Source organism: Hypanus sabinus, chromosome 16 (genome assembly GCF_030144855.1).
Source record: "Hypanus sabinus isolate sHypSab1 chromosome 16, sHypSab1.hap1, whole genome shotgun sequence".
NCBI lineage: Eukaryota > Metazoa > Chordata > Chondrichthyes > Myliobatiformes > Dasyatidae > Hypanus > Hypanus sabinus.
In genome coordinates, this window is record NC_082721.1 from 28,076,708 (window position 1) to 28,099,393 (window position 22,686).

The 22,686-nt window shown below is 43.0% G+C and overlaps 1 protein-coding gene across 1 annotated transcript; it reads right to left on the minus strand.

The window, feature by feature from the left end:
* Positions 1-1,204: 1,204 nt before the first annotated feature.
* On the minus strand, positions 1,205-19,982 carry LOC132406585 (uncharacterized). Its single transcript, XM_059992404.1, has 4 exons — positions 19,667-19,982; positions 12,791-13,381; positions 6,838-6,989; positions 1,205-3,115 (listed from the first exon to the last, which is right to left on the minus strand). Exons 1-4 carry the CDS (start codon positions 19,980-19,982, stop codon positions 3,068-3,070), a joined length of 1,107 nt encoding a protein of 368 aa, XP_059848387.1. The 3' UTR covers positions 1,205-3,067.
* Positions 19,983-22,686: the final 2,704 nt, after the last annotated feature.

Sequence of the window (22,686 nt, forward strand, 5' to 3'; positions counted from 1 at the left end):
GTTTAAGCAGGCCAGCACAGCACACAATTGAAATTAAGGCAATATTTATTAATGATTCGTATGTCAGATTTATAATCACAATCAATAAAATTCTTCCAATGTAGAGATGGAAGAATTGCCCCTCACAACCCAGGGTTGGTCAGAATTCATTTTTGTACCTCAGGGTATTCAGATCATCTCCACCTCCCGCTAACAATCAGATGAGAGTGATTCTCAGTACCAGTGTCCCGCCTCTGTCTGATTGCCCTCTCAATAAGCCGGCATTACTAGGCAGCATTTCAAACTCCTACAGCATATCTCACAGTTCTTTTCTACCCCCTTTGGAAATGAGTTCACTGGTGGTGAAAATGTAACAAACTATTTGTATAAGAAAATTCCTAATTTCAGCAGCGTGGTTAGGAGCATATAACTGCCTGGCAATTCAGCCCCCTCCCCCTATCAATTGCACTAAATATACCTTGATATTTCTCATGCTTTCTATGATTTGAAAGGAGGGCATTCAGCCCATTGAGTCTATGCCAGCTGCCAGTGCCATCTCATCAACTTCATTCACTCCACCTGTTCCCACGTAACCTATCCTCCCTTAGGAACCCACCAGCTCGACCCTGGTTCTCCTCTCCCACCACATGCCGACACTAATGGTGACTGACCTGAGAGACATAGATGGAAATTAGAGTATCATGGGGGAAGAGTCCCATGCAGTCAGGGGGGCATGTGGAAAACCCACGTAGATAGAATCTGACCAGAAATCAGGATCAAAGCCAGCTCCCTGGAGCACCAACGGATGCACTATCACAGGGTGGCGCAGAAATTAGTGCAATCATTCTACAGAACACTGATGCCGGTTCGATCCCACAGTAGTGTCTGTTAAAGAGCTTGTACATTCTCCCTGTGACTGTATGGGTTTCCTCAGGATGTTTTAGAGACATACGGTTTACGGTTGGTGAGTAGTAGTGCGCTATGTGGACATTGGAAGCACAGTGACTCTTCCGGGCTACCTCCCAGCAGAATCCTTGCTGATCTGACTTGATACAAATGATGCATTTCATTGCTTGCTTCAATGTTAATGTGACAAATGCAGCAAACCTTTCCTATTTCTATCATATCACCCACTGACTAAAATTCAGGAGCTGAATAGAATATGCATTTTCTGCCATGTTTAGCACTACCAACCAAGGATTAATTTCTAAATGAAGTTGACTGAGGGATAAATATGGGCCAGCGTACCGGGGGTGGGGGGGAGCTCCCCGATTTTCTTCAATAGCTTCTGCCTGGGAGGGAAAGCAGAATATTGGTTCGGTATCTCATCTGAAAATCAGCACCTTCAACAGTATATGGCTCTCCAGAATGGGATTTGAACCCATAACCTTCAAAGTTAGGGATCAGTGTGCTCTGTATCGAATCACCTTGGGGAGATCCCTGAGAGTGTCACACTGAAGTCCAGTGTGACAAGACCAGATCTGAGATTCTACATTTTGATCATTACGACACCTAAAGTTATGGGGATGTTCAAGGTTGGGTGGTTGGATGGTGTACAGAAAATCCGTTGTGGATACTGATACTGGAAGCAATACTGGCTCATTCAATACAATTCCTGCCTCTTCTAATGTATTTCTGGTCATTCACATACCAATGGATGACCTCACCCACCCTAAAACTCAGTGGAATTCCAGAAGCTATGGACTCACTTTCAAGGACTCTACAACTCTGTTCTCAATATTTTATCTACTATTACTATTTTCTTTTTCTTTCTGTATTTGCACAGTTTGCTGTAGTTTGCACATTGGTTGTTTCCTGGTCTTTGTGTGTAGTTTTTCATCAATTCTATTGTTTTTTTGCATATGCTGTGGATACTGGCAAGAAAATGAATCTCAGGGTAGTCACCACATATGTAGTGACATATATGTACTTAGATAATAAACTTACTTTGAACTTTAATGCACACCAGTCCTACTTCATCTTTCAACCCATATCTCACCCACTCTCAATCTGGCAAACACAATGTTTATAAAATTCTCCTTGATTTCGTATCCCTCCATGTTCCCCATCCCTATCTCCATAAACCCTGAGATCATTTTTCTCTTCTACTTCTCTGGCAACGTGATCATCCTTGAACTTAATTCTGTATTGGCAGCTATGCTTTCTACAATTAAGATCGCAGGCTCCAGAATTCCCTCCCTAAATATTCCTGTCCTCCCGCCCCTTCCTACGTAAGAGTACTGAAGATCAATTCCCTTTGTCTGAACTTCCTTGTGTCCCAAAATTCCTTTGTTTAGAGATACTCCTGGTTTGCCTTGCTGTTGTAGATTCAGACAAAAAAGGCTACATTTGATTGTAGAGAGAGTGATCTTTATTTCAATCCTGCCCTTTTCCCCTGGAGCTTATGCTATGCCATCACTGGACCGCAAACTGACTGGGTCATTAACCTCATCGAAATTGGTGGCAATTAGATATTATTGTTTTGCTTTTTGTAAACAGTGTTATACTTCCTTCAAAATGACCTAGCAATGCCCCACCCACTGCTAAGCTTTTTTTGGCTCCACTCATTGGGGTGGGGGGAAATGGAGAGGAAAGTTCATATCTTATTGCAAACCCTTATCTGAATCACCAACATGTTATCAGGACAATGACAAAATCAAATGAACTGCTACAGAGGTAGAAATCCCATAAAAATATACAGTCAGTTCAAAGAGAAAAGATTTAGTTTCAAACCTTAACCTATTATGGCTCAGGACCCAAATTCCTTTTGCAACAACAAACACTGGGTGAAAAATGGATACCTGTAAATAGTGTTGAGTTCACACAGCAGTGGTGATCTTGCATTCAAAATTAGAAGCCTCATATTATAATTTCCATTGTAGTGTGCCACAACCAAAAGCAGAGCAAGCTTTATGACAAAGGTTACTTTAGATAGGTTAACTCTCCGTGTTAAATGGTTACTAAGCAATAATGGTTCAAATGGGAAGAGAATGAGGGAGAGAGAAACAGGAGAAAGATGGTGAGTAAGTGTCAGTCGAGCTTTGTGTCATTTCCAGACATTTTCAGGCAGCACAGACAGGTTTCAGGATTATTTGGGTGGATACTGAGCGAAAGGCACTTCTTCATTTAAGCTATTCTGGAATAAAAACAAAATGAAAAAGAGTGTAAGTCTTTCATTTTACCCAGCATTCCTTCCATGTCTTGCCATGACCAAGGAGAGTTGAGATATTTTTTCTCTGTTGTCATTGAGAAACCCAGTGAAAAGGACCAAGGTACACAGGGCAGAATAACACCATTGAATGGCAGCAGGAGTTTCCAGCAGGGGAAGTTGGATGTATCCATCTTGGTTTCCTAGAATGGCAAGAAAGACTAAGACACAACGCAAGAGCAACAGGTTACTGGAAATACTCAGCAGATCAGTCAGCATCAGTGGAGAGAGAAACAAGGTCAATGACCTTCCATCTAAGTTCAAAAATATGACATCATCACCCCTTCATCAGATCCGGATATTATTAAAACTAAACAAGTTCAGAAGAAGTGATGGCAACAGGGAAAAGAGAGAGGAAGAAGTTACTAAAGATAAGAACTATTACATTGAACAAAAGAGAGTTAGCTTCCTGAATACTTTTGCGTGTATCTTAAGGAATTTGGGCTGCTGATCATGAAAATTACCATGAAATTTCCCTATCATGCACCATGTTTTCAAATTGGAATAACTGGTGCCAAGATTACGGTAGGCATTTTTGTTGGTCCACAAATCAAACAGGGGTCATCAAAGGCAGGTAATTTGAAGAACCTCTAGTGGGACCAGAGAAAATTGCATGGAAGGCATTCAATGATGTTGTTAAAAATTTTCTTTGCAACCACAGAGCACCAAACTATGTGAAGCTGGTTGACAACACGCTTCAATCATACAAAACCATGACCTTCCATGTCAATAAATATTCATTTTTTACATTCCCATTTGGACTTCTCCCATGCAAATCTTTGCGCTGTCAGTGATGAGCATAATGAAAGGTTTCACCAAGACATTACGGTCATGGAAAAATGGTATCAGGGCAATTGGAAGTCCTCAATGCTGGCAGATTATTCTTGGACACTTAAAACGAGAAGTCTCAGTCATGGGAGTACAGACAAAAATCATCAACATAACTATTTTAGCTTAGTTGAACTACTGCAAAACATCCACACTGTTATGCAATTAAGTGCATTATTTTCTACAAAATTATTTCCTTGTTTCCCCAAATTCCTACATGATACAAGTACAGTAGTCAGAAATTATAGTTCAGCTTCAAGTGGTCTGTCATAAACAAAAACAATTCTGAGGAAGCAACACTTTCAAAAAAGCTTGTTGACTATTGTCATAAGGTGGAAGGGGGGAGACGTTGGGACAAATGGGACAAAGTGCTGGGTGAGTGGAGAGGGTGAGGGTCTGGGAAGGGTCGTTCTTGAAGAATGGAGAAGCAAGATCATTTCATGCCAAACTCTACACTGAGCCTGAAAGTCTGCCATAGTTCAATGTTAAAACTGAGCTAGGAACTCCTAATTTCAACGGTGGGGAAAAAGTGTTGATTAAGGCCTCTGGAACTTAGGAGAAGATAGAAGACAGACTCAATGCAGCAGAGGCTGGAGACCAGAGCTATAAGGGTTACAACTGGATGATACAGGAATTCTTGTAGTCAAGAAACTTGACCTAACCTGTGGGTCATAATTCCTAAACTGTCACTAACAAATTCAGCAGATATTTTGTCGCCCAAGTGGGCAGTGGAAATGTGGAAAACTCATTGCCAAGAAGATCGGTCAAATCAAAAGCAAAAACATTTAAAGGGGGGAAAAGATGAGCATATGGTAGAAAGGAATGGAAAGATGAAGTGGTGGGGAGTTGAACTAGAAGATGGTAAGATGGAATTAAGGATCAGAAAAGTAGTCAGATAGCCTTGATAAATTTTTTGGAAGCCTATATGAGAGGACAGGACCTGTGTAAGAAATCAACCTCCTCAGAGCTAACTGGGGCTGCCTGTTGAGTAAATGCACACACGATACTGGCAGTGTGGACAGGGCCGTCAGGAACAAGTCAAAAATAAAAGCATTAAAATGTTGGCTGTGGATCTGTCAGCAGTGCATTGAGGTATTTTATATTGTGAATACACTGTATTGGGCGAGTCAGGAGGTTATTAGGACAGTGAAGCAATGGTCCTAATGGGTCATTGACGACTTCTACAAGAGAGCACCTGTGAAGACTGACAAAAACAACTGAAGTTAGGCTGGTCCAACAGACTGTCCCAATATTATGATGACAGAATCACCATGACTAAATAAAAGGAAAAATATTGCCACCCGTGAGTGAGACCAGGAGCAGGAATCAATGGTATGATGCTGTCTCTAATTTTCCAGTGTGGTGGCATTTTTAGTGTCTAAGTTAGACTTCAGACAGACACCCCATAAGAAAAATAGTGCCTCTGATAATGCTATTTTCCCACAAAATTTCACTAGAGGGTCAATCCAGCCTGGAGCAGGACTTGAGCAAACATCTGACCAGCAGCCACTGCAGAGATACACGGACCATCCCTCCCTGACAAGTTCGGGTCTCAGCGCTTCGCTTAATTCCTTCCCTGTCCGTCGGCCCCTGGCAGCGACGTTGGGAGCCAGCTGCTCAAGCAGCCCGATGCTGAGTCAAGCTAATACAATAAACAGAGCCAAAGAAAGCAATTTCAACTTGTTTCCAGAGACGCCCCAATTCTCCTGGCCCACAGCCAGGATCACAGGGTGTGGCTTCTGTTTGAACTGGGTGAGGGGACTGCCCACTGTTCCTTCTCCATAGGAGTGCCACGTTGCTCACCTAAGCATAACTTTTCAGGTTTTAAATATGAAAGTACAATAAAAAAAGAATCTATGGAAGGGGTGCGACAGGAGGATTTTAAGTCCAGTCAAGAATATGATGGCTTTTTCATTTGCTTAATTTCATGATTTAGTTGTTATTAAAAGTGCCACATACCTACAGTACATGAAGACAAGTCCAATGCAGTCACATGCACACACAATGCATAAACAGATGATGCAATGCAGGCTGAACAAGTGATCCAGCCCATGGATACATTGCAGAACTGGAGATACATACAGTAAAACTGCTGCAGGCTTCTGAAACATGGCCATACACAATACATAGGTCCATTTAATATATACAATACCTATAGAAACTTAGAACATCTGATGGATCTGGGCCTGTATTCACAGGAGTTTAGAATAATGGGGGGGGGGGAAGGAGAGGGAATCTCACAGAAACATTGAATATAGGAAGGCATACAGTAAATTGGATATTTCCTACAGGTGGGAGAGTCTAGGACCAGAGGGCACAGTCCTGGAATAGAAGACACAAAGTGCACTGCAGATGCTGTGGTCAAATCAAGACGTACAAAAAAGCTGGATGAACTCAGCAGGTCGGACAGCATCCGTTGACTGCTCCTTTCAACGGATGCTGCCCGACCTGCTGAGTTCATCCAACTTTTTTGTACGTCTGGAATAGAAGGATGTCCCTTTAGAACAGAAATGAGGAGGAATTTCTTTTGCCAAGAACCCGTGCATTTCTCTGCCATAGATGGCTGTGCAGGCTAAATCATTGGGTATACTTAAGTTGGAGATTGGTAAGTTCTTAGTAAGGGGGGGTCAAAGGTCATGGGGACAAAGCAGGAGAATGGGGTTGAGATGGAAAATAAATCAGTCATGATCGAATGTCAGAGCAGAATCAATGGCCTAATTCTGTTCCTATGTCTTGAGGTCTTATGGTCTTACAGACTCAAAAATAGCTTCATAAATACATGCAGAACAACACCTGGCCCCAGACAGATGTAATTTACATACCATTGGCATTTCTTGGAGACGTTTAAATCCGGGCTTTCCATTTTGTGAATATTTCACAGCAGTGATGATGACCGCAATAAGTAAAATTAACACCAGAATTACAATAATAATAATCAGCCCCGGGTCTAGTTGTAGCCTTTTTGGAGTCAAAACTGAAAAAGAGATAGAAAATATTACACAGCTGCAACACAATATACCGTACGTCGTATTGTTCATGTAGATGAATTTGCAGTTTACACAAGCCAGCAGTACACAGAGCCAGAATGGATGCAAATTGCGACTACAAGCAGTGTAATACAACACAGAATGCTGGGGATACTTAACAGCTCAGGCAGGATCTGCAGAGACAAGCACGTCCACTGACATCCCACAGACAACCCTGCCAAGCTCTCCGTGTGTGTTGAATGTCTCCAGCAGACCATTTCTTCAAGACCTCCATCAGCCAGAAGGACACAAGAGCAATTGTTTGTAGTCGAACACGTTTGATGTCAGGATCTGGTCCCTTTCTCCAGGAAATGGTGGAGCTTTAAAACCGGCAGCCCTCTCATGGGCTGAGGATGGATTCAGTGAAGTTTTTCATACAAGTAAAGGCATTTTTGAGTTTGAGTTTAGTGTACAAGAGCAAGGAGCTGAATAAAACAAAGGAGAGCAGGGGCAACAAGCAAAGGATAAGTGATTGGCAAAGCAAATAAAGTTCCCCAATTTACCGACTGCTGTTACTTCAACAAAGATCACAGCAGAAGCTGAATGTAGAAGACATGAACATGATTCACAGTTCTGCACTTCCATTCACACCATCTGTATGAGAAGTGGAAAGTTAAAAGTCCAGGATGATCTACACAACCCCCTCTTCAACCTGCTCCGTGAGGGAGAGCAGCTAACTACATTTGTAGAGCACCATCACAAGTCCCAAAGAACTTCACGGTAAAGCATAAAACCACAATAGAAAGTTTGGGGCAATTATCAGAAGCAGACATTTAGTGATTTTAAGGAGTATTTTGAAGAAAGGGGCAGGGAAGTTGAGGAAGGAAATCCCTGCTGAAGGTATGGCCACCCTCGGACGGGACACGGGGAATGAGAAAGAGGCATGGTGGAGGACTGCTGGGTTATAGTCATAGAGTAATAGAAAAGTACAGCACAGAAACAGCTCTTTGGCCCATTTAGTCCATACTGAGCCATTTAAACTGCCTACTCCCAGTGACCTGTACTAAGATTATATCCCTCCGTACCCTTACCATCCATGTACCTATCCAAACTTCTCTTAAACATTGAAAATTGAGCTTACGTGCACCACTTGCACTGGCAGTTAGTTCCAAATACTCACAACCTTCTGAGTGAAGAGGTTTCCCCTCATGTTCCCCTTAAACTTTTCAGCTTTCACCCTTGCCCTTAGTTGTAGTCCTACCATGGAAAAAGCCTGCATGCATTTACCCTATCCACACCTCTCATAATTTTGTATACCTCTAACAAATCTCCTCTCAACCTTCTACATTCCAAGGAATGAAGTACTAACCTATTCAATCTTTCCTTTTTACTCAGGTTCTCTAGACCCAGCAACAACCTTATAAATTTTCTCTGTACTCTTTCAACCTTATTTACATCTTTCCTGTAGGTAGGTGGCCAAAACTGTACATAACACTCCAAATTAGGCTTCACCAATGTCTTATACAACTTCAACATAACATCCGATACTCAATACATTAATTAATGAAGGCCAATGTGCCAAAAACTTTCTTTACGACCCTATATACCTGTGACGCTGCTTTCAGGGTATTTATGGGCTCACCTGCCCATAATTTCCTGATTTACATTTAGAGCCTTTCTTAAACAGTGGAAAAGCATTGGCTGTGCTCCAATCCTCTGGTACCTCTCCTGTCGATAAGGATAATTTAATTACCTCTGCTAGGACCCTGGCAATTTCTGTCCACCTCCTGTAAGGTCTCAGGGAGCACCTTGTCAAGCCCTGGGATTTTTTCCACCCTAACCTGCTTTAAGACAGCAAGCACCCCATCCTCCATAATCTGTACAGAGTCCATGAAGCTGATACCATTTTGCCTTATTTCTATAGAATCTGTGTCTGTCTCTGAGTAAATATAGATGCAAAAAAAAATGCATGTAAGATCTCCCCCATATCTTTTAGCTCATGGATTACCATTCTGATCTTCTAGAGGACCAATTTTGTCCCTTGAAATCCTTTTACTATATCTGTAGAATCCCTTGGGATTCTCCTTCACCTTGTCTGTTAGAACGCCAAGCCCTCTTTCTGCCCTCCTGATTTCTTTCTTAGGTGTTCTCTTGCATTTCCTATACTCCACAAGCACCTCATTTGTTCCTACCTATCTATAACTGCTATGCACTTCCCTTTTTCTCTTAACCAGGTCCTCAATATTTCATGAAAACCAAATAGTCCTGCCAAAGGTTTTCGGCCTGAAATGTCAACTATACTTTTCTCCATAGATGCTGCCTGGCCTGCTGAGTTCCTCCAGCGTTTTGTGTGTGTTGCTCAGATTTCCAGCATCTGCAGATTTTCTCATTTCCCTACACCTGTTACCTTTTATTCTGGCACTTACACTTTTTCACTCCCACTTACCACACGTACCTTTGCCAGAAAACAGCCTGTCCCAATCCACACTTGCCAGCTGCCTTCTCATACCATCAAAATTGGCCTTTCTCCAATTTACAAGCTCAAGCTGTGAAATAGACCTTTCTTTTTGCATATTTCCTTGAAGCAAATGGCATTGTGATCACTGAATGCAAAGTGTTGTCCTACAAACACTTCTGTCACCTGCCCTGTCTCATTCCCTAACAGCAGATCAAGTATTGCACACTCTCTCCTTGAGTCTTCGATGTGTGGAACATATTTGACAAAGTCTATCCCATCGAGTCCTTTTACAGTATGGGAGACCCAGTCAATATGTGGAAAGTTAAAATCACAGCCTTATTTTTTTACAGCAGTCTGTGACCTTTCTACAAAATTGTTCCTCTAAATCCCTCAGACATTGGGTGGTCTGTAATATAGCCCCATTAACATGGTCAGTCCTTTCTTATTTCTTAGTTCCACCCATAATGCCTCACTGGTAGATTTCTCCAGCCTATCCTGACAGAGCACTACCATGATATTTTCCCTGACTAGTAACGCCACCAATCCTCCTTTAATCCCTCCCACTCTGTCACGTCTAAAACAACAGAACCTCAGAATATCGAGCTGGCAGTCCTACCCTCCTGCAAACATTCTCACTAATGGCTACAATACCATAATTTCAGATGTTGGTCCATGCCCTGAGCTCATCTGCCTTTCCTACAATACTTCTTGCATTGAAATATATGCAGCTCAGGACTTTAGTCATACTATGCTCAAACTTTTGATTCCTGTCTTTGTCTGAGCTCTTACCAACATCTGCCTCCACAACCTCTCCACTGGTTTCCCATCCCCCTGCAACTCTAGTCTAATCCCCCCCTCTCCCATGTAGCACTAGCAAACCTTTCTGCTACGATATTAGCCCCCTCCAGGTGCAAACCGTCCTTTTCTACAGGTCCCACCTTCCCTGGAAAATAGCCCAATGATCCAAAAATCTTATGCACTCCCTCCTACACCAACTTCTTAGCCGAAAATTAAGTTGTATTATCTGCCTCGATCTGGTCTCACTAGCATGTGACACAGGTAGCAATCTTGAGATTACAACTCTGAAGGTCCTGCCCTTTAACTTAGCACCCAGCTCCCTGAACTCAGTTTGCAGAACTTTGTCACTCTCCCTACCTATGTCATTGGTACCTACATGGACCACGCCCTCAGCCAGTTCACTTAAGAACATTCAGGACTCGATCTGAGTTGTCCCAGACCTGGCACCTGGCACCGTCCGGGAATCTTGTTCTCGTCCACAGAACCTCTTGACCGTTCCCCAAACTACTGAATCCTCTGTCACCACAGCTCACCTCTTCTCCCTCCATCCCTTCTGAGTCACAGAGCCAGACTCAAGTGCCAGCAACCCAATCACTGTGGCTTTCCTCTGCTAGGTCATCCCTACCCAACAGTATCCAAAGTGGTGCACCTGTTGTTGAGAGGGATGGCCACAAGGGCACGTTGCACTGGCTGTGTGAGCCCTTTCCCCTCCTGGCTGTCAAAACCAGTTTCCTGTGCCCTGTAGCTTGGGTGTAGCTAGCTCTCTATACGTCCTATTCAACACCACCAAATGATTCAAAGTTTATCCTTTTCCAGCTCCAATTCCCTAACACAGAGTGTTAGAAGCTGCAGCTGGATGAACTTCTCACAGGAGTCCACCAGACAAGAGGGAGAAGTGAGAGGATGCCAAAGTTTACAACTGATTTCAAGAATGTTAAAGTCAAGCTTTTTTTTGGTTCAGTAGCAGGCACAGACCAGTGATGGATGAAAGGAGTTTTACTTCAGATGCCTGAGCTGGGAGTTAATCTTTAACCCAGACCCACTCAGATTAGAAGGCTGTTCATTACTGCCACAGCATTACTTGGAAGAGCCTGCACAAATATGAAAATGTCTTTGCAATGTGAGAAATTAAAAATGGAATTGAAATAAAACCATTGCCTCTCACTTCCTGTAAGGGGCAGTTATCTCCCTGCCATCTCATTCACAGCTGATATTTCTTCTTGAAGACTACAAATCCGGTGCAGAACAGACTGTCATCTTAAGCAGGATCTGACAGTATTCTCAGACCTCAAGTGACCTTGTACTTCTCTTAAAGGGGCACCGACCACATAGGGAATGGGAAAAGCTGTGGACTTCTTTCCCCAGAGCGTGGGGAGAGTGGAACTTATTCCCACAGGGACTGGTTGAGACAAACATCAGAAGTGGATTTAAGGGAAAGCCGGATAAACTCCCAATGGAGAGTGGGATCAGGGAGATGGTGATGATGAGATAGAGACAGGTGAATCAGAAAAGCCTTTGTCAGTCAGAGATCCTGAAAGGGCCAGTTAGGGTGAAAGATCTAGAAATAACTATTTAATGATATTTATGATCAGGATATTTTTCCAATTCCTTCTACATTATTGACACTTAAAAAGAGACAATGAGGAACCTTCTATCTTAAGAGTTTTATGGACCTTTTGAATTCTTCATCCACGCAGTTGTAGGCACCAAATCATCACGTACAAGGATGTGATTAAGTTAGAAAAGGTATAAAATTATTCTCAGGAATGTTTCTTGGATTGCATGAACATAAAGGTTTTGACTGGCTGAGATGTCAAGATTTATAAGGTGAACTAATTAAACTTTGAACTATATTAAAACCTTCAAATATTTCTCATGTAGTATTAAGTGGAACTGACATGGAATATTGTAATTGTGCAAATAACTTTTGCCTAGATAAATTCCTAGAAAGGCCTACATAGAGTGGCATGGAGAAGACGTTTCCTATAGTGGGAAAGCCTAGGACCAGAGGGTATGCCTCAGCATACAAGGAGATCCCTTTAGAAGAGAGATGAGAAAGAATTTATTTAGCCAGAGAATTGTGGATCAGTAGATTCATTGCCACATATGGCTGTGGATGCCAAGTCATTGGGTATATTTCAAGCAGAGGTTGATAGGTTCTTAATTAGTAAGGGCATCAAAGGTTACGGTAAGAAGGCAGGAGAATGGGGTTGAGAGGGATAATAAATCAGCCATGATGGAATGGCAGAGCTGACTCAATGCGCTGAATGGCCTAATTCTGCTCCTATGTCTTATGGGTTGAAACAAACTTGATGCAGTCTTTGGATTTGGACCTTGCAGTAAAGGCTGCTATTAACTGCCCACTTAGAACTACGTGGAGAATTTCCTGCTGCACTTCCCAGCATCACAACAGTGGCTATATTTCAAAATAACACTTTGGAAAGAGGCTATAGAAATTCTTTCTTCCTGTCATCTTTTCCATACTTTTCCCTGTAACTGACCATTTAAAGTCAAGTGTTTTAACCCCGAGTTTGAAAGAGATCAGTTGCAGACCTGTGCCATTCATTATTGCGGTTGCAGAGTTCTCCATCAAAAACACAGTTGTCAATACTGTGGTTGTATTTCCTGGTGCACTGGAAACAGATGTTGAATTGGCCGCCTGTGTTACATTGCTTGTTGATCTCTCCACCGTCGTTTCTGTTGAGTTGGATGTTGACGAGACTGTGGTTGCTGCTGTTGAGTTGGCTGTTGGCAGGATTATGGTTGCTGCTGTTGAGTTGGCTGTTGGCAGGATTGTGGTTGCTGCTGTTGAGTTGGCTGTTGGCAGGATTGTGGTTGTTACTGTTGAGTTGGCTGTTGGCGGGACAGTGGCTGCCACTGTTGAGCCGGTTGTTGGCGGGACAGTGGTTGTTGCTGTTGAGCCGGTTGTTGGTGGGGCAGTGGTTGTTGCTGTTGAGCCAGTTGTTGGTGGGGCAGTGGTTGTTGCCGTTGAGCCTGTTGTTGACAGGACTGTAGTCGTTTCTGTTGAGCTGGTTGTTGGCGTCTGTGTGGTGGCGAATGTTGTTGCTTCTGTCACCTCAATCGTAGTAGTCACTGATGCTATGGTCACTTCCTTGGTAGCTGCGTTGGAAGTCAAAGCTGGACCTGGGTGAATAAAATTAACTAAAGAATCAGCAAGCAACTCGTTCATAAAGGGACTATTATTAGAATGGCCTCTGTCATGGGAGCCACAAGCAGGGCTACAACTTCAGCATCTTGTCTTTATATAGCACCTTTGACATAGCAAGGCCCCAAAAGGGGCCTCACAGGTAAAACGAGGAAATGAAAATCTAATTCCGGTTTACACAGGGGGATATCAGGGCAAACAAATAAATTTTCAGTCAGTGAGATAGATTTTAAGGAACACTTCGAAGGAGGAAAGAGATGGGGGAGTGTGTGATTAGGAAGTGCAGCCATCAATCTGCACACAGAAATCTCTGACTAGCAACTTGAAGCTCAACTAAAGCTTTAACATTCAGGGGTGATGTTAAACTGAGATACTGTTAGTTTTGTCCCTTCCTGTCAGAAAACAGCCCGAAGAATTTCCCCCCACCTCCACATGGATACAGTTCTACCTTTACTGATTTCCTTCACTCTAGCTGTGGTGGCTGAGCATTCACTTGGCTGGGCCCTCAGTTCTGGAACCCCTCCCTAAACCTCTGCATCTCTCTCTCCTTTAGGATCTGGTCCCTTGACTGAGCTTTGCTCCCCGGCCCTAATATGTAACAGGTGAGCTGTGGTCAAATAATGTCCAACAATTATCTTTGAGCTTTGGGTGCTATATAGTTAACACTTGCTTTATCATTTCTTCCCGCAATTTTCCTCTTTGGATCATTCCAAAAATATCTTCATTCTAGGCAATTGTCATGAAAGTCCAGAAGCATTGGAAACTCACTCCTTCATCTTTAAGGCTTGCAGCCATTCCCCTCAATAATAAGTACACCACTTTCGATACTATGAAGGGTGTTGAGGGGGATGACCAACCCAGGGGCGGGAGTAGTGACCGGGTCTCTGGCACTGTGTCTGGTGCTGTGGCTCAGAAAAGAGAGATGACGAGGAATGCAGAGGTGATAGGAGATCCAACAGTCAGAGAAACAGAGTCAAGGTTCTGTGGGCATAATAGAGACACCCAGGTGGTACATTGCCTCCCAGGTGCCAGGGTCAGAGATGTCTCAGATCGGGTCCACGATATTTCTGAAGTGGGAAGGTAAACAGTCAGAAGTCTTGATGGCACTAATGACATAGGCAAGAAAGGTGAGAAAGGAGATTTTATGGAGCTAGGTAGAAAGCTTGAAAGACAGGACCTCTAGTGAGGATGGGAATACGATGGTTTGGTAGGTGAATATGTGACTGTGGATCTGGTGCAGGAGGCAGGGGTTCAGATTTATGGATCATTGGGATCTCATCTGGAGAAGGTACAACCTGTACAAAAGGCATGGGTTACATATGAACCTGAGGGGGTCCAATATCCCTGTGGGCAGGTTTGCTACAGCGGACCAGGAGGGTTTAAGCTAATTCATCATGGGAATGGGAACTGGAATAATAGTGCTGAGGATGAGGTAGTTGGTTTACAAATAGAGGCAATGTGTAGTGAGACTGTTAGCAAGGAGAGGCTGACGATAGGGCAAAACTGCAGTCAACGGAATGAGTTGCAATGTAAAAGGCAGACAAGATCAAAACAGGTGAATACAGGACTGAAGGTGTTATATCTGAATGCACACTGTATATAAAATAAGATAGAAGAACTTGTAGCACAGTTACAGATTGGCATGTAGGATGTTGTGAGCTTCACAGAATCTTGGCTGAAAGATTATAGCTGGGAGCAAAGTCCAAGGACTTAATTGTATTGAAATTGTATTGAAAAGTATTGAAAGGAAAGGTAGGTAGAGGGGGTGGCATGGCTCTGTTGGAAAAATATCAAATCATTAGGTAGAGGTGACATAGAATTGGAAAGTGTTGAATTGTTGTGGATAGAGCTATGGAACTGCAAAGGTAAAATGACCCTGATGGGAGTTATATATAGACGCCCAAGCAGCAGTAAAGAATTTGTCTGCAAATTGCATTGGGTACTAGAAAATGGAAGTCAAAAGGGCGATGTTACAATAGTCATGGGGGATTTCAGTATACAGGTAGATTGGGAAAACTAGGTCGGTGCAAAGAGAGGGATTTTTTAGAGCGGCTCATTGTTGAGCCCACTCTAGGGAAAAGGCAACTTTGATTGGGGTGTTGAGCAATGAACCAGAATTGGTGAGAGAGCTTAAGGTAAGTTAACCCTCAGTGGTCAGAGATCAAATTATGATAGAATTCACCTTGCAATTTGAGAAGGAGAAGGAAATTCAGATGCATCAGTACTACAGTGGAGTAATGGGAATTACAGAGGCATGAGCGAGCAGCTGTCCAAAATTCAAAAGGAACAATAGCAATGATGATGGCAGAGCAGGAATGGCTGGAATTTCTGGGAGAAATGTGTTAGGTGCAGGATATATATATATATATATCCCAAAGAGGAAGAGCATTCTAAAGGCAGGATGACACAACCATGGCTGACAAGAGAAGTCAAAGCCAACATAAAACCCAAAGAGAGGGCATATAGGAGAGCAAAAATTAGTGGGAAGTTAGAGGATTGGGAAGTTTTTAAAAACCAACAAAAGACAACTAAAAAAGCAATTAAGAAGAAAAAGTTGAAATACAAAGGTAAGCTAGCCAATAGTATTAAAGAGGATACCAAAAGTTTTTTCAAATACATAAAATGTAAAAAGAGAGACAAGAGTAGATATTGGACTGCCACAAAATGATGCTGGAGAGGTAGTAATGGGGGATAAGTAACTGCAGATGAAATGAGTAAGTATTTTGCATCAGTCTTCACTATGGAAGACACTAGCAGTACGCCAGAGGTTTGAGAGAGTCGGGGGCAGAAGTGTGTGAAGTTGCCATTACTCAGGAGAAGGTTCTTGGGAAACTGAAAGGTCTGAAGGTAGATAAGTCACCTGAACCAGATGGTGTACACACCAGGGTTCTAAAAGAGGTGGCTGAAGAGATTGTGGAGGCATTAGTAATGATCTTTGAAGAATCACTAATTCAGGAATGGTTAAAGAAGACTGGAAAATTGCAAATGTCACTCCACTCGAAAGAAGGAAAACAGGCAGAAGAAAGAAAATTATGGACCAGTTAGTTTGACCTCAATGGTTTGGAGAATGTTGGAGTCGATTGTTAAGGATGTGATTTCTCCATACTTGGAGGCACATGATAAAAAAGGCCATAGTCAGCATGGTTTCCTTAAGTGAAAATCTTGCCTGATAAATCTGTTGGAATGTTTTGAAGAAATAACAAGCAGGATAGCCAAAGGAGAATCAATGAATGTTGTGTACTTGGATTTTCAGAAGGGTTTTGACAGGTTGCCACACAAGGCTGCTTAACAAGTTAAGATCTATTGTATTACAGGAAAGATAGTAGCATTGATAGAGCATTGACTGATTGGCAGGAGGCAAAGAGTGGGAATAAAGGGAGGCTTTTCTGGTTGGCTGCTGGTGACTTGCAGTGTTCTACGGGGTTCTGTGTCAGGACTGCCTCTTTTTACATCAAATGTCATTGACTTGGATAACAGAACTGATGGCTTTGTGGCCAAGTTTGCAGGTGATACGAAGATAGGTGAAGGGACAGTTTGTTTTGAGGAAGTATTGAGGCTACAGAAGGACTTAAGACAGATTAGGAGAATGGACAAAGAAGTGGCAGATGGAATATAGTTTTGGGAAGTGTATGGCTTTGCTCTTTGGTAGAAGAAATAAAAGCATAGACTATTTTCTAGATGGAGAGAAAATTCAAGAATCTGAGATTCAAAGAGACTTGGGAGTCCTTGTGCAGGATTCTTTAAAAAGGTTAATTTCCAGTTTGAGTCCGTGGTGAGGAAGTCAAATGCAATGTTGTCATTCATTTTGAGTGGACTAGAATATAAAAGCAAGGATGTAATGTTGAGGCTTTATAAAGCACCAGTGAGGCCTCACATGGAGAATTGTGAGCAGTTTTCAGCCCCTTATTTAAGAAAAGATGTGCTGATATGGAAAGGATTCAAAGGACATTTACAAAAATGATTCTGGGATCGAAAAGCTTGTCATATGAGGAGTGTTTGATGGCTCTGGGCCTCTACTCACAGGAATTCAGTACAATGAGGGGTGACATTAAAACCTATCGAATGTTGAAAGACCTCGATAGTGTGGATGCGGAGATGTTCCCTACGGTATGGGAGCCTATGACCAGAGGACACAGCCTCAGAATAGAGGGGTGTCCTTTTAGAATGGAGATGAGAAGGAAGTTCTTTCGTCAGTGAGTGGTGAATTTGTGGAATTTGTTGTCACATGTGGCTGTGGAGGCCAAGTAATTTGATATATTTAAGGCAGAGGTTGACAGATCCTTGATTAGTCAGGACGTGAAAGGATACAGGGAGATGGCAGGAGATTGGGGCTGAGAGGGACAATGGATCGGCCATGATGAAGCAGCGGAGCAGACTTGATGGGCCAAATGGCCTAATTCTGTTCCTACACCTTATGGTCCTATGGTCTTTGAGACGAACAGACCTTGCAGGAGCAAATGACTGCTTGGTCAATGACTCTTTCCGAACCAGCAAACCACGGACTGGCTTTCTTCACCCTTAAAACTAAAATGGACATGAGTCTCAGCTGGTCACTGTCGGAAAGTCGGGCAGAAGTAAAGCTGGCATGTCTATGGAGCCTTTCACACAGTCAGGGCACCCAAAACACATTACAGCCAATGAAGAACATTTCTCTCGTCATGATCTGAATGCAATTTGCAGATGGAGGACTCCCTCAAAACTGACGTGAGAGGGATGACCAGCTCATCTCCTTTCATGATGCTGGTGAATGGGTCACTCTGCAACTCCACAATGGAGTTACATCATTTAATGGCTTTTCCCCTCCACCTCAAAAAGCTGGAAGAGGCATAATATCTAAAAGTAACAACTCCAATGAGGCACTGACAGTGTCATTACAGACTATAGGTTTAAGCCTCTGGGGTGTGGCTTGTAACCATTCTAATAGATCTGAAGGCCCAAGGAGGTTAGAATCTGGACTAACAAACAAAATCGTGGAGGAACTCAGTGGGACAGGCAGCACTTGTGGAGAGAAATGGACAATCAACTTTTCGCGTCCCACTGTCCACTTCCTTCTACAGAAGCTTCTTGACTTACTGAGTTCCAGCTTCATCTTGATCCAACTTTATTAGGCCCCAATCTGTAACTTAATCCCAATGTCTGTTATACTGTCCATAAAACCCCATTAGATTCCAACTTGTAACTTACTATCTAGTATCTTTTATCCTCTCTACAAACTCCAACCAATCTGTAACACAAACATCCTGAAAGCCTGGATTGGGTGCTAACATAATTTACTCCTTGCTATCTGGTATATTCTTCAAAAACAACCCCAACCCCCTTCATTGGATTCGGGCCTGTGCCTCAGTCCCGGTTCTAGGTGTAAACCTCCTAACCCTCTTCATTAGATTCCAGCCTAGCCTCACTCCGGGCATCTAGATGTAAACCCCCCCCCCCCAAACCCCTGTTAGATTCTAATCTGTACCTCACTCCGGGCATCTCGATTACACCCCCGAACCCCTCTGTTAGATTTCAGCCTGTATCTCACTCCGGGGATCTAGATGTAAACCCCCCCCCCCAAACCCCTGTTAGATTCTAATCTGTACCTCACTCCGGGCATCTCGATTACACCCCCGAACCCCTCTGTTAGATTTCAGCCTGTATCTCACTCCGGGCATCTAGATGTAAACCCCCCCCCCCCAAACCCCTGTTAGATTCTAATCTGTACCTCACTCCGGGCATCTCGATTACAACCCCGAACCCCTCTGTTAGATTCAAGCCCGTGCCTCACTTTCAGATCTCAGTCACCCAGTTCCAGCGCAGAGATTTGAGGAGTCAACGACGATAAAATTACGAAGATGCGGAGGAATCTGCCTTCAGTATTAATCTGGCGAATACTGTGTTTCAAATAATTTACCTCCAGCCCCACACACCGTCTCGGGAAACGCCCGAGAAAGATAGACGAATGTTTATTATGGGGAAAGATACACGAATATGTATTACGTGAAATATTTAATATGGTCTAGTAGCAATAATAACTGAAAATACCGTGTCTGAGTACAAAATAAAATCTACCATGCTTCTTAAACCAAATCTCTTTGTGCACTTACAACCTGCGCAAAAGTTGGCAAAAAAAAATCGTTCTTTCTCAGCCTCCTGACACGTCAACAGTGCCCAGCCTTCCTTAAACCTTGCACCAATTTTCACACGCGTTTAAGCAAGTGCGTGAGAAACAAGTGCATTAAACTATACTGGAGAAACGCGCCCAAGAAGTACTGATTACTCACTCTGAGCCGAAGCCAGGGCGATGCAGAGGCAAACACAAACGATTCCTGTCACTTCCCGTGCCATTATTTCGCAGCCGAGATCTGGTCGTGAGCATTTAGGGATGTGGAACCAGTACCGTCGCCTCTCACACTTCTCAGTGCCTCCCTGGGCTCCGACGCCGCGCCCCCTCCGGTCCAGACCCGCCTCTGCAGCACAGGCGTGCTTGACCGAAAGGTCCGCTCCTGTGCTGGTACACCAGTCGCCTGCCAATTCTGCATATTTCCTGCATGTTAAAGACTGACTTCCTGGAGGTTTCCAGAATATAATTGGGTTCATAGGGCACCTTTACTGAACATCATTCTAGACGCTTCCCTTCATGAGGAAGAAGGAAACTTTCACCCCACAGGAGTTCAAAATTCAAAATGTTTAATGCCACTTGCAGTGCAACAGTGTAACGGGGAACGAAATAATTGTTACTCCGGATCAGATGCAGCATAAGAAAAAACACGATAGGGTAAAAGCATAATAATAAAACACAATAAATATTAATACATAAGATGGTTTATATACATTGATTGTACGCCCATAAAGTGACGTTAGGCTCAGGAGTGTGTACATATGCTCACTAACAGGAAATAATGCTGGTGGGCGTGTGGAGGGGTGGGTTGGTGGGTCGAGATTTTGGTCAGCCTTACTGCTTGGAGAAAGCAAGTGGTTTTGAGTCGGGTGGTCCTGGCGTGCATAGCCATAGCCATTTCTCTGACTGGAGTGAGACAAATCGTCCATGAGCAGGGTGGGTGAGATCTTTCATGATGTTACTGGCCCCTTACTGTGTAAATGTCTTACATATATATATCTATAAAACCATATAACCATATAACAATCACAGCACAGAAACAGGCCATCTCGGCCCTCCTAGTCCGTGCCGAACTCTTAATCTCACCTAGTCCCACCTACCCGCACTCAGCCCATAACCCTCCACTCCTTTCCTGTCCATATACCTATCCAATTTTACCTTAAATGACACAACTGAACTGGCCTCTACTACTTCTACAGGAAGCTCATTCCACACAGCCATCACTCTCTGAGTAAAGAAATACCCCCTCGTGTTTCCCTTAAACTTCTGCCCCCTAACTCTCAAATCATGTCCTCTCGTTTGAATCTCCCCTACTCTCAATGGAAATAGCCTATTCACGTCAACTCTATCTATCCCTCTCAAAATTTTAAATACCTCGATCAAATCCCCCCTCAACCTTCTACGCTCCAATGAATAGAGACCTAACTTGTTCAACCTTTCTCTGTAACTTAAGTGCTGAAACCCAGGTAACATCCTAGTAAATCGTCTCTGCACTCTCTCTAATTTATTGATATCTTTCCTATAATTCGGTGACCAGAACTGCACACAATATTCTAAATTTGGCCTTACCAATGCCTCGTACAATTTTAACATTACATCCCAACTTCTGTACTCATTGCTTTGATTTATATAGGCCAGCGTTCCAAAAGCCTTCTTCACCACCCTATCTACATGAGACTCCACCTTCAGGGAACTATGCACTGTTATTCCTAGATCTCTCTGTTCCTCTGCATTCCTCAATGCCCTACCATTTACCCTGTATGTTCTATTTGGAGTATTCCTGCCAAAATGTAGAACCTCACACTTCTCAGCATTAAACACCATCTGCCAACATTCAGCCCATTCTTCTAACCGGCATAAATCTCCCTGCAAGCTTTGAAAACCCACCTCATTATCCACAACACCTCCTACCTTAGTATCATCGGTATACTTACTAATCCAATTCACCACCCCATCATCCAGATCATTTATGTATATTACAAACAACATTGGGCCCAAAACAGATCCCTGAGGCACCCCGCTAGTCACCGGCCTCCATCCCGATAAACAATTATCCACCACTACTCTCTGGCATCTCCCATCTAGCCACTGTTGAATCAATTTTATTACTCCAGCATTAACACCTAACGACTGAACCTTCTTAACTAACCTTCCATGTGGAACTTTGTCAAAGGCTTTGCTGAAGTCCATATAGACTACATCCACTGCCTTACCCTCGTCAACATTCCTCGTAACTTCTTCAAAAAATTCAATAAGGTTTGTCAAACATGACCTTCCACGCACAAATCCATGCTGGCTACTCCTAATCAGATCCTGTCTATCCAGATAATTATTAATACTATCTCTAAGAATACTTTCCATTAATTTACCCACCACTGATGTCAAACTGACAGGTCTATAATTGCTAGGCTTACTTCTAGAACCCTTTTTAAACAATGGAACTGCATGAGCAATACGCCAATCCTCCGGCACAATCCCCGTTTCTAATGACATCTTAAAGATCTCCGTCAGAGCTCCTGCTATCTCTACACAAACTTCCCTCAAGGTCCTGGGGAATATCCTGTCAGGACCCGGAGATTTATCCACTTTTAAATTTCTTAAAAGCGCCAGTACTTCCACCTCTTTAATTGTCATAGGTTCCATAACTTACTTACTTGTTTCCCACACCTTAGACAATTCAATATCCTTCTCCTTAGTGAATACTGAAGAGAAGAAATCATTCAAAATCTCTCCCATCTCCCTCGGCTCCACACATAGCTGACCACTCTGATTCTCTAAGGGGCCAATTTTATCCCTCACTATCCTCTTGCTTTTAATATAACTGTAGAAACCTTTCGGATTTACTTTCACCTTATTTGCCAAACCAACCTCGTATCTTCTTTTAGCTTTTCTAATCTCTTTCTTAAGATTCCTTTTACATTCTTTATATTCCTCGAGCAATTCCTTTACTCCATGCTGCCTATATCTATTGTAGACATCCCTCTTTTTCCGAACCAAATTTCTAATATCCCTTGAAAACCATGGTGCTTTCAAACCTTTAACCTTTCCTTTCAACCTAACAGGAACATAAAGATTCTGTACCCTCATAATTTCACCCTTAAATGACCTCCATTTCTCTATTACATCCTTCCCATAAAACAACTTGACCCAATCCACTCTCTCTAAATCCCTTCGCATCTCCTC